General features: G+C 38.9%; 2 protein-coding genes across 3 annotated transcripts in view; both read left to right on the forward strand.

Moving 5' to 3' along the window:
• IKZF5 (IKAROS family zinc finger 5 (Pegasus)) overlaps nucleotides 1–8690 on the forward strand; it is a 16059-nt gene extending 7369 nt beyond the window's left edge. For both annotated transcript variants that reach the window (XM_010859178.1, XM_010859177.1), the window contains 3 exons: nucleotides 3383–3579; nucleotides 5505–5687; nucleotides 6283–8690. In XM_010859178.1, the coding sequence (XP_010857480.1) occupies nucleotides 3447–3579; nucleotides 5505–5687; nucleotides 6283–7226 (1260 nt within the window). In that variant the 5' untranslated portion in view covers nucleotides 3383–3446 and the 3' untranslated portion in view covers nucleotides 7227–8690. The remainder of the gene's footprint in view (nucleotides 1–3382; nucleotides 3580–5504; nucleotides 5688–6282) is intronic.
• A 1700-nt stretch (nucleotides 8691–10390) lies between these two features.
• The window catches only part of LOC105002539 (uncharacterized protein C10orf88-like), a 48910-nt gene continuing 44836 nt past the window's right edge, over nucleotides 10391–14464 (forward strand). Inside the window, exon 1 of the mRNA XM_010859181.1 lies at nucleotides 10391–10532. The gene's annotated coding sequence lies outside the window, so the exon portion shown is untranslated. The remainder of the gene's footprint in view (nucleotides 10533–14464) is intronic.

The following is a 14464-nucleotide window of genomic DNA, read 5'->3' on the forward strand; positions in this document are numbered from 1 at the left end:
AAGGCTTTGGCATAGTCCATAAAGCAGAAATAGATGTTTTTCTGGAACTCTCTTGCTTTTTCCATGATCCAGCGGATGTTGGCAATTTGATCTCTGGTTCCTCTCCTTTTCTAAAACCAGCTTGAATATCTGGAAGTTCACAGTTCACGTATTGCTGAAGCCTGGCTTGGAGAATTTTAAGCATTACTTTACTAGCGTGTGAGATGAGTGCAATTGTGCTGTAGTTTGAGCATTCTTTGGCATTGCCTTTCTTTGGGATTGGAATGAAAACTAATTGTTGTATAACACAATCAATAGTAGCAACACTGTCAAGTTAGTCTATTTCTAGTAGATTTCTAGTTAAAGTTAATTAAAATAGAAGTTTTTGTTTTTAAAATGTTGGTCAAGTTTTCTGGGACCTCCTTGCTGGTCCAGTTTCTAAGACTCCATGCTGCCAATGCAGGGGGCCAGGCTTTGATCCCTGTCAGGGAGCTAGATCCCACATGCTGTAACTAAAGACCCTGTACGCTGCAACTAAGACCCAAAGCAGCCAAAAAAATAAATTTTTTTTTTTTAAAGTTGATCACGCTTTTGTTAATTGGAAAATGTGCTTTTACCTCATTTCCACAACACTGTAATTCTTGCCACGGAAACACTTAGGCTGAAAAGGGTGGTGTCTCAGACCATAAAGAAAAGAACCCAGAGTGGTCCAAATATTCTTGAAGGAGAAAAACAACTGGTGGACTTAAATTACTGAGATATTAAGATTTTTATTACTGAGACTATGTGGTGGTAGTGTGAGGACAGACAAAAATAGGCCAATGGAACAGAATGAAGAATCCAGAAATAGCATCTCATATATCATCTGGTTTAGAAAGGTGAGAAAAGAGGCTGGTGGAGAAAGACTGGTCTATCAAATGCATGTTGCTAGGATAGTTGGATATCTCCATGGGGAGAAAAAGTGTATTTTGACTTGTAACTTTACAATACACAAAGCTCAATTCCAGATAAAAATATGAAAGGTAAAAACATAATAAAAATTTCACAAGAAAATACAGGAGAACATCTTCATGTAAAATATAGGCAAGGATACCAGCAACTCTAAATGTAAAGGTAGGGGAGGATGGGTAAATTGGACTATATTAAGAACTTCTGTTCATCAAAAGTTACCATTAAGAAAGTGAAAAGTCGAGCCACAGAGTGTGAGAAGTTCTCAAGATATACATATCTAATAAAGGGCTTCCCTGGTGGCTAGTAAAGAATCCACCTGCAATGCGGGAGACATGGGTTCGATTCCTGGATTGGGAAGATCCCCTGGAGGAGGGCATAGCAACCTACTCCAGTATTCTTGCCTGGAGAATCCCATGGACAGAGGAGCCTGGTGGGCTACAGTCCATGGGGTTGCAAAGGGTCGGACACGTCTGAGCGACTAAGCACAGCACGATAAAGAACTCATATCCAGAATATTGTGAGGAACTCTTACATATTAATTAGATGGACAACCTGATAGAGAAATGAACAAAAGACTTGAACAGATGCTTCACTGGGTATGAAATAGAGGTTATATAAGTGGGAAGTTAACAAGTACACAGCTTAATTAATTATCAAGTCATACAAATTAAAACCAGTGTGATACCACCATACACTCATCAAGATGGCTAAAATGAAAAAGGCAAAAAAATACCTGGGCGTTGGTGAGGGTGTGTGGCAACAAGACTCTTGTTCTGCACTGATGGGAGTACAGATCGGTATACTCACTTTGAAAAACTATCTGGCATTATCTGAAGCGGAACATATGCATACCCTTTGGGCCAGCAGTTTCAGCTGTCAGGGATGTAGAGCCCTTGGTGGTACACGGCAGGGCTCCTGGCATGCTGGTAGCCTTCTGTTTCTAGACATTAGTGTTGATTTCATGGATGTGTTCATTTTGTGACAATTCACCAAGCCTCTACCCTTAGGACTGCTGTGCTTTTCTGTGTGTGTGCTATGCTTTGAGAAAAAATTAAGCATATATACTGAGACATGACTGACCTTTAGCTTTAGATGCCTACTGCTGGCTATCAAAGATAACTTTCTTAGATAGTAAATTACTCATTAAGTAGTTGGGGTTTAGGGAAAGAAATTTTTAGCATAAGGCGTATTTTAGAACATGTGCATAAATATGTTTTTATTGGAAGGAAAAACTTGTTGTCTCCTACGTGCTAGACTTCCTCAGCTTGTTTTTACTAGAAAACTTTTTGGTTATTTGATTTGTGAATTTGGGCCAAACACCTATGTGAAGACCAGTTTTTAGTTTATAATTGCAAAATCTGACATGAGAGTTTCTCTCCGTCAGCATCAGGTATTTTTTTCTTTTCTGTAAAATTTTTTTTTCTTTTTCTCAGAATGAGTAGGATGGTGAGTGGTGGTAGAGGTGGTGATTTGGATTTCTAGGGCAGGGGTCACAAAGTTTCAGCCCGTAGGCCAAACCTGGCTCTGTGCCTGCTTGGACCCTGATGAATGAAAGATTGAGGGCAGGAGGAGAAGGGGACGACAGGATAAGATGGTTGGATGGCATCACTGACTCAATGGACATGGGTTTGTGTGGACTCCAGGAGTTGGTGATGGACAGGGAGACCTGACGTGCTGTGGTTCATGGGATCGCAAAGAGTTGGACACGACTGAGCAACTGAACTGAATTGAATTTAGACCATGATCACGTTTATTCCTATACATATTGTCTGTGGCTGCTTTTAGCTATAGTGACAGTCACAGGCTAAAATATTTCCTATCTGGCCCGTTTCAGAAAGTTTGCCACCACTGTTCTAGATCACCTACTTCTAGAGTTCTCATTCATGTGAGAATGTTGTTTTAAGACCCTTTGCTGTGTGATATGGTAGTCACTAGCCACATGTAGCTATTTCACTTTTAAATTAAACAAAACTCAAGTCATTTGTATGAGCCGCATTTGAGCACTCAGTAGCTGCATGTGGCGAGTGGCACCTGTACCGGCCAGCGCAGGCACTGGTACAGTGCCGTGGTACGGACGGCACCATGGGCATCGTCCAGAAGTTCTCTCCACCAGCCCTGTTTGAGCCACTTGGTTTCTCTACTGTCTCCTTCAATGATAATCCCTGCTGATATGCCGATTTCTTTCATCTGGGTTTTTCTTTTTGTAATTTCTTTCCATCCATTCAAACTAAGTTTGTATCCCAGTTTATTTAAATATTAAATATATGACTTGTTGACTGTTTTTTGTATGTCTTCTTTAGTTCACCAGGAAGATTATAAGGTATTTAAAAGCAGGGACTGTGTTCTCTTGCTTTGTAGTACCTGGCCCATAATAATCTTCGTCAGTGTTGTTGTTTTAATACATACTGCATCTCCCTAAATAGTGTAAAATTATTTTATTTTCCCCCTATAGGTATAACGAACTGTAAACTCCAGAAATATTCATATATATACACATATATATATCAAAATCAAAGATGGGTGAGAAGAAACCGGAGCCTTTGGACTTTGTGAAAGATTTCCAGGAATACCTAACTCAGCAGACCCATCATGTCAACATGATTTCTGGATCAGTTAGTGGGGACAAAGAAGCAGAGGCTCTTCAGGGAGGTAGATTCCTCTTAATACCATTAAATAATTCATTTTTTATACATGTAATGTTTGTGTGTTGTTATCCATAGTATGAAGCCACTGTTGCTCGCTAATGTGAATCATTCTCTTTTGGGCAGAAGATGGGCAGTTTTTTTCCCCCTTCTTTAAACGGGTCAGGTTTTGCTGAGGGAGAGGACCCCCCCACCTCCCGCCCCAGAGCTTACCCTGGGGTCCAGAGATGCGTTCTCTCCTGTGCAAAAGTTGGGGTTTCTAAATTTCCTTCCCATTCTCCAGGTTCCATTAGCTAACAGTGGGTACAAGGAGCCCAAAGGGAGTCCATCTTCACTACACAAGGCCTTTGTATTAGACCTGAGACAAAATAGAGGTTTCTGTTTCTTCTCTTAAAATGAAGAGAGGGCCCACCATGTGTGCTCACCTAGGAGGTGAAACTAGCCAAGAGAAAGCAGTGAGTACTTGAACCTGTCCTGTCTGCCCTACAGAGAGACCGGCGGGTTTGCTCCCACACGAAGACTGGGGTCTCTTCCTGACCCTCGCTCGGGAGGCAGCAAACTGCAGCCTGTGGGCCCCATCTGGACTGCTGGTGTGGTTGCTAAGAGTGGTTTCTACATTTGTAAATGGTTGGTGGGAAAAAGAAAAATAATGTCATGACACATGAAAATTAACACGAAATTTAAACTTCAGCATCCATAGTTTTACTGAAACATAGCCATGCTTGCTGACCTATTTTCTATAACTGTTTTTGAGTTATAGCAGCAGAGTCAAGTAGCTGTGAGAGACCCCGTGGCCCACAAAGCCTGTATTTGCTATCTGACCCTTGTGGGAAAAGTATGCTAACCTTTGACCTAGATGGCCTAGGGCTTTGTAATCCAGGGACCAGCAACAGCAGAGAGCTGGTGAGAAATGCAAACCATCAGGTCCCACCCCAGATCTACTGTATCAGTAGGTGTATTTTAATACACTCCCCAAGTGATTCCATATGCATGTAAAATTTTGGAAGTCACTGCCTTAGAAAAGCAATGGGAGAAAGGGGGACACTGAGCCTTGTTGTCCCTCCAGTGCAATGGACCCATTGGATTTTGGACTTGCACCAACCAGCAAAGTCCCTTCTCTCCTCCTGGTGAGGTATGGAGGAAGCCGTAGAGCAGAGGGCTCAAACTGTCCATACATCCATGGCTGCCTCCTTAAGATGGTGTAGAAGTGCTTTTCCCATGAAATTGGAGGAATAGACACTCCCTCTTAATGCTCTAGTGTACAATTCCTGGACTCAGATCCGAGAGAGCAGGGTTGTAGTCCCCACCATCTGCTGGTTTTCCAGACCTGAGCACTTGCTCCTTCAGTTTACCTATACAAAGTAGTTGATTAAAATTGAACAGCAGAACATCTCTTAACTGAAATTCTTACAGGTTATAACATCCAGAGATATCAGGTACAATATTCCCCTTTATGTGCTTAATTAGAATTTTAAGATCCTAAATGCAACCCAGGGTCTAGAACATAGATGTAAGCTGAGTGGAACTATAAAACTCAACATGAATTACTCTAGATTAAATAGACTAGGATTTGTGAAGATGATCATGACAGCCCATTGTATTTGTAGAAGCGGCTAGAATCTTAAACATGTAATTGCCATCACTGTTTACTCCCCTTTTCTCCTTACCTGTCAGATAAAGGTAATGCCCTGTTCTCTTCCTCAAAAGCACATTGAGCACTGATATGTGTTAGTGATTTGAGACCCCCCTCATATGATGCTGCTTTTGTATGGAATTAATGTCAGTTCAGAAAGACTGTGTGATTTTTGTGAATTTAACTTTTATGCTAAGTGACCTGTCAGTTTATGAAAGATTTCCTACCACTCAACACTAAATTGCTAAATTGAGTTGATGCTGAGATGAATAATTTCTTTTGCTATACTTTGTTTGTAGCTGGAACAGATGGTGATCAAAATGGACTTGATCACCCATCTGTTGAAGTTTCCCTGGATGAAAACTCAGGAATGTTAGTAGACGGGTTTGAAAGGACCTTTGATGGAAAGCTCAAGTGTCGGTATTGCAACTATGCCAGCAAAGGCACCGCCCGGCTCATTGAACACATTAGAATTCACACAGGTAACAGAGAAGGGGCTGGAGAGGGGCCAAGGAGGGCAGGTTGATCTGTCATATAAATAGTTGTGATTGTTTGAAAATGAAGGTTGATGTAAGGTTTGAGTAAATGGAGAAGTGAATCCAGTTTTACAAAGCAATAGCATGACAGCATACAAGGAAGGAAGGTCCCTTGTAAGCTTTCCCTTCCTTAGCTATCTTCCTTTGTGATCTAAACTCAGTATCTGTCAGCTTCTCATGTTGGCCAGCTTAATGCTGAAGGCAGAATGAAGGATAAATATATTTATCTTTATCCTGTCTAAGTGCATTGCCATTGCAGACTAGGGAGGAGGTTTCTGTAAAATTGCAGGCGACACTGCTAACCCTTAGACGTTGCCTTAGCCATCCCTTCTGTGAAAGGAATATATTCCACTAGTCAGTATAGTATGAAGATTGTTGTATGCAGCTTCTTTAACGGATTTTAATAATCTTTTGTACATGTGTGTATTTCCGAAAAGCATTTTATTTTTGATGAGTTTCTAAATAATGAATGGACAAAATATGAAACTTTTCATAAATGAGCTACTCCTGCAGTTTCTCTCCCATTTTTCCTTTTAAACAGGTGAGAAACCTCATCGATGTCACTTGTGTCCATTTGCATCTGCCTATGAGCGTCATCTGGAAGCCCACATGCGTTCCCATACAGGAGAAAAACCATACAAATGTGAATTGTGTTCCTTCCGCTGCAGTGACCGAAGCAACCTGTCCCATCATCGAAGGCGCAAGCATAAAATGGTACCAATTAAAGGTACTAGGTCTTCCTTAAGCAGCAAGAAAATGTGGGGGGTTTTACAGAAGAAAACTAGCAACCTGAACTATAGCAGAAGAGCACTCATCAACTTAAGCCCACCTTCCATGGTGGTTCAGAAGCCAGACTACCTTAATGATTTTACCCACGAAATCCCAAATATCCAGACTGACTCCTATGAAAGTATGGCGAAAACTACACCAACTGGAGGCCTGCCAAGAGACCCCCAAGAACTCATGGTCGACAACCCTTTAAACCAGCTCTCAACTCTAGCTGGACAGCTGTCCAGTTTGCCACCTGAAAACCAAAACCCCGCGTCGCCTGACGTAGTTCCCTGCGCCGAGGAGAAGCCCTTCATGATGCAGCAGCCCTCCGCCCAGGCAGTGGTTTCTGCCGTGTCAGCAAGTCTTCCTCAGAGCTCCTCTCCCGCCAGCCCAGAGCCTCGGCCGCCACACGGCCAGAGGAACTACAGTCCGGTGGCAGGGCCGAGCAGTGAGCCAAGTGCCCACACAAGTACTCCAAGCATGGGAAACAGCCAGCCGAGCACTCCAGCTCCCACCCTGCCAGTCCAGGACCCGCAGCTTCTCCACCACTGCCAGCACTGTGACATGTACTTTGCCGACAATATCCTTTACACTATTCACATGGGATGTCATGGGTATGAAAATCCTTTTCAGTGTAACATATGTGGGTGCAAATGTAAAAACAAGTATGATTTTGCCTGTCATTTTGCAAGAGGGCAACATAACCAACACTGAACACAATCACACTCTGCTTTCCTTGCTTGGCCTTTTTGTGTTTTGCAGTTTACTGTTGTTTTTTGTGGGGGAGGGGTGGGGTGGTGTCATCCCTAATAAGGTGTCTGCTAATTTAAAGTTTTATACATATAGAGTATAAGTTTGACAGTGGAAACAAAATGTCCGTTTTCTTTTTTCATAGAAGCCTCATCAGGGTCATTTATGTATTAGAAGAGTTGGACACATTGGTATCTTAACTTTTTTCCTTTCATTTAGACATTTGAGAATTTGAGTACAATCATAATCTTACAAGTGGTTATTTAAATTTCTCACATTTACAGTCCATAAAAACGTCAAGGCTGATGGATACTCTTGGTATTTCAACATCTAAATTACAGCTAGGTGTTATTTCTGCCATAATTTCAAAATGGTAGAATAAATTACTTTCTCTTTCAAAATCTATTCCAACTTATTTCAATGATATTTAGAGGAATTGCCTTTGAAATTGCCCTTAATTAAAAATTAGTTAACGTAGCTTAGTTGTTAAATTAAGTTGTTTAATTTCAACTGGTAATAGTAAAGCAGTATCAGTGTAGTAAATCTTTCTTTTTTCCATAAGGGCAAATGTAAAACATTTAATTCTTTTAAAATTAAAGTTATAAATATATGAAGTAAAAGTTCTGAAAATAAATGAAACTTTAAAACTGTAAATTGAAAGTGGAGTTTAATATTTAAAATACCTGCTTATTCAGCTTCTAGTTTAAACACAGCAGTTTTCCATTGTATTCTTTTTATTGTAATTTATTTTAAAAACTACCAGTAAGTACTCCAGAACGCTAGAAATATCAGAGGGTTATCTATGAAGATGCCTTTTTTCCTTTTAATTTGAATTTTTCATTTAAATCTTCATTCTAATGTTACATATGAATTTTACAACCAAACTGAGAATCTGTTATTCCTTCCATTCCTTTGATGACCAAAGAGGTACAGTGGAAGTCATCCATCTTATTCCTAGGAAATGCGGTCCTTCCAAACAAAAAAAAATCTGAAGTTTCCTTTTCCTGCCTTCTATCCATGTATTGCCCATAATTTTCAAGAAAAGGTAGATATAGAAACAAACGGGAAAATGTGTTGGTGAAGTAACATTTACAAAAATGAGAACATATGTCCACAACATTCTATTCTCCTCTTCAGAATTGGCTATTTAAGATATTTTCTGTGAATTCAAGTTATAACACTTACTTGCAGTTTTGCCAGTCTTTCATGTACAGCAAGAAAACTATATGAAAACTGTGAACTGAATCGTCGCCTTAGTAGAAGAGGATATAAATATAAAAATGCATTTAAACATATTTGTTTACAAAAATAAAACTTGCTATATAAATCTAGAATAATTTTGAATAGGAGGCTGTTGTTTTTATATTGTGTAATAACTAGCTTACTCTGAGGACAGCTTGGTCAAACAATAAAATATATTGTTACTAACTGTTGGTTTCTGTGTACTTTGCAAAATTTTTATTTTTAATTTGGTTCAATTCTTGAAAGTGTTACTAATTGGCTTCTTAAAGCAAACATTTTAATTATTAAGCATTAACTAAAAAGGACTTCTACTCTTAAAGTAAGTGAAAGGGAAATATTGGTGGTATCTGTCCACAAAAACCCCCAAGTGCCAAGTTAATGGATATTTTGCTCTCTCTTCCAAATACTACAAAGCCATTGAAATGAGTTCTTGTGGTTTAATCTGGTCTCCACTGCACTGTGGAAAGAGCAGCACTGAGGAGTTTCTCTAGACAGCGCTCCTTGTCAGTCTGAGGCCTGTGAATCTCCAGTCTGCAGTCTCTTCTGCTCTGTTGCTTGGAGTTCTTGCTCCTCGGATCAGTTTTAGAGCAGCCTTTTGCAAATGTGTAACTTGACCCTCATATGTATATACTGTCAGAAACAGGGTGCTGTCATTTGGACGCTTTTGTATTTATTTTTTTCTTCTATTTTATTCTTCATATAAAAGCAATACCACAAAATAGAAAATGGAAGTTTTCATTAAACAAAAAGGAAGAACTCATGTTAAAAACAGTTTATTAACTGTATATTCTGGGCCAAACAGTGACAAATATGGTTTGTTTGTTTTTTTTCCTGACAATTAAAGATGCTTTGAAAGAGCATTTTAGTTAAGATAATTTTTTCATAATTACAAACTAGAATGTATAATGTTAAAATTCCTATGACTTAAAGAGCATAGTTGTATTCCAAAGGTATCAGTGCTTGAAAGCTACAGTTAATTCTAAATGCACTAATGTTTTTGAAGCAAATCTAACTTAGAAACTTTTTTAGTATTGTATATTTAAAAATATTTAGGATTTTATTTAAATTTTTTGAGAATTCTGTATTGGAAAGATATTATCTTCCATTAAGTATTGAATATGTTTCTCCCATTTTATTTTTAATCATATATTTTATAGAAATGAGTTGATAAAAGTTTAACATGCACTATTTATAATACTTTGCTGATAACAGGCAATGTTTTGAAACTAAATTTATTTTTGTTCAGTGAACATAAGTTTAGATTTTTAAAGTTGGTAGATAATTTATCTCCACTAATATTTTTTTAAGAAACTGTGATGAGATTAACAGGGAATAATTTTATTTCAGATTTTTATTAATATAGTATGTAGCTACAACTTCTTGAAACTCAAGTAAAGGCTAGACTTTTACTTTGAAAAAATTTAATTGGATATTTTCCAGTGCTGTCTCATTTTAGAAATGTGTTTGCCATTCATCTGCAGAACTGTTTGACAAAGGGAATATTACCTAAAAAAATGTCCAGAGATAAACCTCATTTAAGTTCTACAAAAATATTTATCAAATGGAAATATTATTTTTAACAAATTCCCTGCTAAGGACTTTTCATTAAGTAGTCTTAGAGGTTATATGATTTCTTGAACTTGGTTTCATTAATATGTACTTTGATGTAAAGAACGTATTTTGTATGTAAAATATAAAACTTGAGTATGGTTGCAGAACACACTATATTGTTTAGGGATTCCAGAGAGCAGTTTAATGCTGAAATAACTCTATCTAGTATGTAGTTCATATTGTGAATGAAGCTTTGCTTTTGTAATGTATGAATAAAAAAATCACACTTTCTAATGGATCTCGATTTTTCTTTTTTGAAAACTAGGATCCAGTTTTGTTAATATTTTTTCAGTATGTCAATGTTAATTTTTTTTTTTTTTTTTTTACAGAAAAGGTTTTATGGCTACATTGGTTTGGATTTGTAGAAAGCCTTACCCATGAGAAGATCTGTCACATGAGTTACCAACAACAAAAATGGTAACGTAATTAGCGTTTTGTCTCCTTCCTAATTTCTCTTTATTTAAGGTGTAACCCCCTTAAAGTGTTGTGGCACAGGAATGAGGAAGGCTTCCTCTGCTGCTCAATTATTCGTGTCATGTTGGGGTCCTTTAATGGACCGGAACCTGGTGGTCTGGAGACAACTGATAAGAAAGTGAAGGAGAGTGAGGCTGATATTCCTTGGTTTACGCAGAAAGCCAGTAAAGCCCCTGACATGGCGCCCTCTCGATGGGGTGAAGGCGCAGAGCACCTTCTCGAGAGGGTCTTAGAAGCCCGGGCAGGAAAGTGAACTCAGAGAGCCTGTGTGCTCCAGGGGATCAGCCTGAAAGAGAGATGGAGAGAGAGAGAGAAAGCAAGACACGGGGACCAAAGCTCTGATGGAGCAAAGGTGTCTTATTCAACATTGTGTAGGTATTTATACTGTCTTACAAGATAGCTATTTTCAGCAGAGATAAAATCAAAACTTACAAGTTATCAAGGAACCATGAGGTCATGCATATGAAAGAGATAAGGTTGTAAATAATCACTTTTACCATATGGTTCATAAGAAGGAAGAGGGTACTTGTCACCGTATAGAAAAAATAATGAAGGAAATGCCTGGATTCCTAAGCCCCAAGGAGAGGAGCTTGCCTCTCCTCTTAATTCCTGAATATTCACAAATTAATAAGGAACAGAAAATTTCCTGACAGATCCAAAACAGCACACAAATGTTGTTAAATGCTTCCTGACAATGTCACATCTGACAAGTGACTGATTGAAGGAGTTTCTATTATGACAAATGAACTGATTTTTTTCCTTCTCTTACTTCACTCAATATGACATTTTAGGTGATGTTGCTGCAAATGGCCTTATTTCATTCTTAATGGCTGAGTAACATTCGAGTTGGACTATAAAGAAAGCTGAGCGCCAAAGAATTCGTGGGGTCGCAGAGTCGGACACGACTGAGTGACTGAACTGAACTGAACATTCCATTGTATATATGCACCATATCTTTGTCCATTCCTCTGTTCATGGACATTTAGATTCCTTCCATGTCTTGGCTATTATAAACAGTGCTGCAGTGAACATTCAGTTCAGTTCAGGCTCAGTCGAGTCTGACTGTTTGTACATATATACAATGGAATGTTCAGTTTAGTCACTCAGTCGTGTCCGACTCTGCGACCCCATGAATTCTTTGGCGCTCAGCTTTCTTTATAGTCCAACTCGAATGTTACTCAGCCATTAAGAATGAAATAAGGCCATTTGCAGCAACATCACCTAGAATGTCATATTGAATGAAGTAAGAGAAGGAAATAAAATCAGTTCATTTGTCATAATAGAAACTCCTTCAATCAGTCACTTGTCAGATGTGACATTGTCAGGAAGCATTTAACAGCATGACTCTTTGTCAGACTGGGCTGGAAGAAACACAAGCTGGAATCAAGATTGCCGGGAGAACTGTCAATAACCTCAGATATGCAGATGACACCACCCTTATGGCAGAAAGTGAAGAGGAACTAAAAAGCCTCTTGATGAAAGTGAAAGAGGAGAGTGGAAAAATTGACTTAAAGCTCAACATTCAGAAAACTAAGATCATGGCATCTGGTCCCATTACTTCATGGCAAATAGATGGGGAAACAGTGGAAACAGAATTTATTTTTGGGGGGCTCTAAAATCACTGCATATGGTGATTGCAGCCATGAAATTAAAGACGCTTACTCCTTGGAAGGAAAGTTATGACCAACCTAAATAGCATATTAAAAAGCAGACACATTGCTTTGCCAACAAAGGTCCGTCTAGTCAAGGCTATGGTTTTTCCAGTGGTCATGTATGGATGTAAGAGTTTCTTCACATATCTGTGAAGAAAGCTGAGTGCCGAAGAATTGATGCTTTTGAACTGTGGTATTGGAGAAGACTCTTGAGAGTCCCTTGGACTACAAGGAGATCCAATCAGTCCATCCTAAAGAGATCAGTCCTGTATGTTCATTGGAAGGACTGATGTTGAAGCTGAAACTCCGGGAGTTGGTGATGGACAGGGAGGCCTGGCGTGCTGCGATTCATGGGGTCACAAAGAGTCGGACGCGACTGAGCGACTGAACCGAACTGAAGGAACCTCCATATTGTTTTCCATAGTGGCTGTACCAATTTACATCGTCAGCAACAGTGAGAATTTATATTCTCACCAATTTAAATTCTCTCCACACCCTCTCCAGCATTTCTTGTTTGTGGAGTTTTTGATGACAGCCACTCTGGCTGCTGTGAGGTGGTATCTCATTGTAGTTTTGATTTGCATTTCTCTAATAACTAGCAATGTTGAACATCTTTTCATGTAATGTTGGACATCTGTCCTCTTTGGATAAATGTCTATTCAGGTTGTCTGCCTATTTTTTGAGTAGGTTGTTTGTTTTGATGCTATTAAGTGTCAAGCTGTTTCTAAGTTTTGGAGACTTAACCCCATATCAGTCACATAATTTGCAAGTATTTTCTCTCAGTCTGTGGGTTGTCTTTTCATTTTATTTCCTTTGCAAAAGTTTTTGAGTTTTAAGTAGGTCTCATTCGTTTATTTTTGCTTTTATTTCCATTATTCTGGGAGATGGATCAAAAATGATGTTGCTGTGATTTATGTCAGAGAGTGTTCTGCCTATGTTTTCCTCTTAAGAGTTTTATAGTGTCCAGTCTCATATTTGGGTCTTTAATCCATTTTGAGCTTATTTTTGTATATGGAGTTAAGGAATGATCTAATTTCATTTTTTTTAAATGTGGTAGTCCAGTTTTCCCAGCACCATTTGTTGAAGAGGCTGTCTTTTCCAACACTGTGTAGTCCTGCCTCTTTTGTCATAGATTGACTATAGTTGCATGGGCTTATTTCTGAGTTTTTATCCTGTTCCAGTGATCTATGTTTCTGTTTTCCTGCCAGTACCATACTGTTTGATGACGAGCTTTGTAGTACAGTCTGACATCAGGGAGCCTAATTCCACCAACTCTGTTTTCTTTTTCTCCCCCTCCAAGATTGCTTTGGCTGTTCAGGGTCTTTTGTGTCTCCATACAAATTTTGAGATTTTCTGTTCTAGTTCTGTGAAAAATGCCATTGGTAATTTGACAGGGATTGCATTGAATCTGTAGATTGCTGTAAGTAGTATAGTTATTTTGACAATATTGATTCTTCTAATCCACAAACATGGTATATCTTTCCATTTGTTTATGTCCTCTTTGATTTCTTTCATCAGCATCTTGTAGTTTTCAGACTAAAGGTCTTTTGTCTCCTTAGTGAAGTGAAGTGAAGTTGCTCAGTTGTGTCCGACTCTTTGCAACCCCATGGACTGTGTAGCCTACCATGCTCCTCTCTCCATGGGATTTTCCAGGCAAGAGTACTAGAGTGGGTTGCCATTTCCTTCTCCAGGGGATTTTCCTGACCCAGGTATCAAACCCACATCTCTTGCATTGTAGGCAGATGCTTTACCATCTGCGCCACCAGTCTCCTTAGGTAGGTTTATTCCTAGGTATGTTATTCTTTTTGATGCAATGGTAAATGGAATTGCTTCTTGAATTTCTCCTTCTGATCTTTCGTTGTTAGTGTGTAGAAATGCAACAGATTTCTTGTATTAATTTTGTAACATGCAACTTTACCAAATTCATTGACGAGCTCTAGTAGTTTTCTGGTAGCATCTTTAGGATCTTCTATGTACAGAACCACCTGACCTGCCTTTTGAGAAACCTATATGCAGGTCAGGAAGCAACAGTTAGAACTGGACATGGAATAACGGACTGGTTCCAAATAGGAAAAGGAGTACATCAAGGCTGTATATTGTCACCCTGCTTATTTAACTTCTATGAAGAGTACATCATGAGAAATGCTGGGCTGGAAGAAGCACAAGCTGGGATCAAGATTGCCAGGAGAAATATCAGTAACCTCAGATATGCAGATGACACCA

Source organism: Bison bison, unplaced genomic scaffold (genome assembly GCF_000754665.1).
Source record: "Bison bison bison isolate TAMUID 2011002044 unplaced genomic scaffold, Bison_UMD1.0 scf7180017864456, whole genome shotgun sequence".
NCBI classification, from domain to species: domain Eukaryota; kingdom Metazoa; phylum Chordata; class Mammalia; order Artiodactyla; family Bovidae; genus Bison; species Bison bison.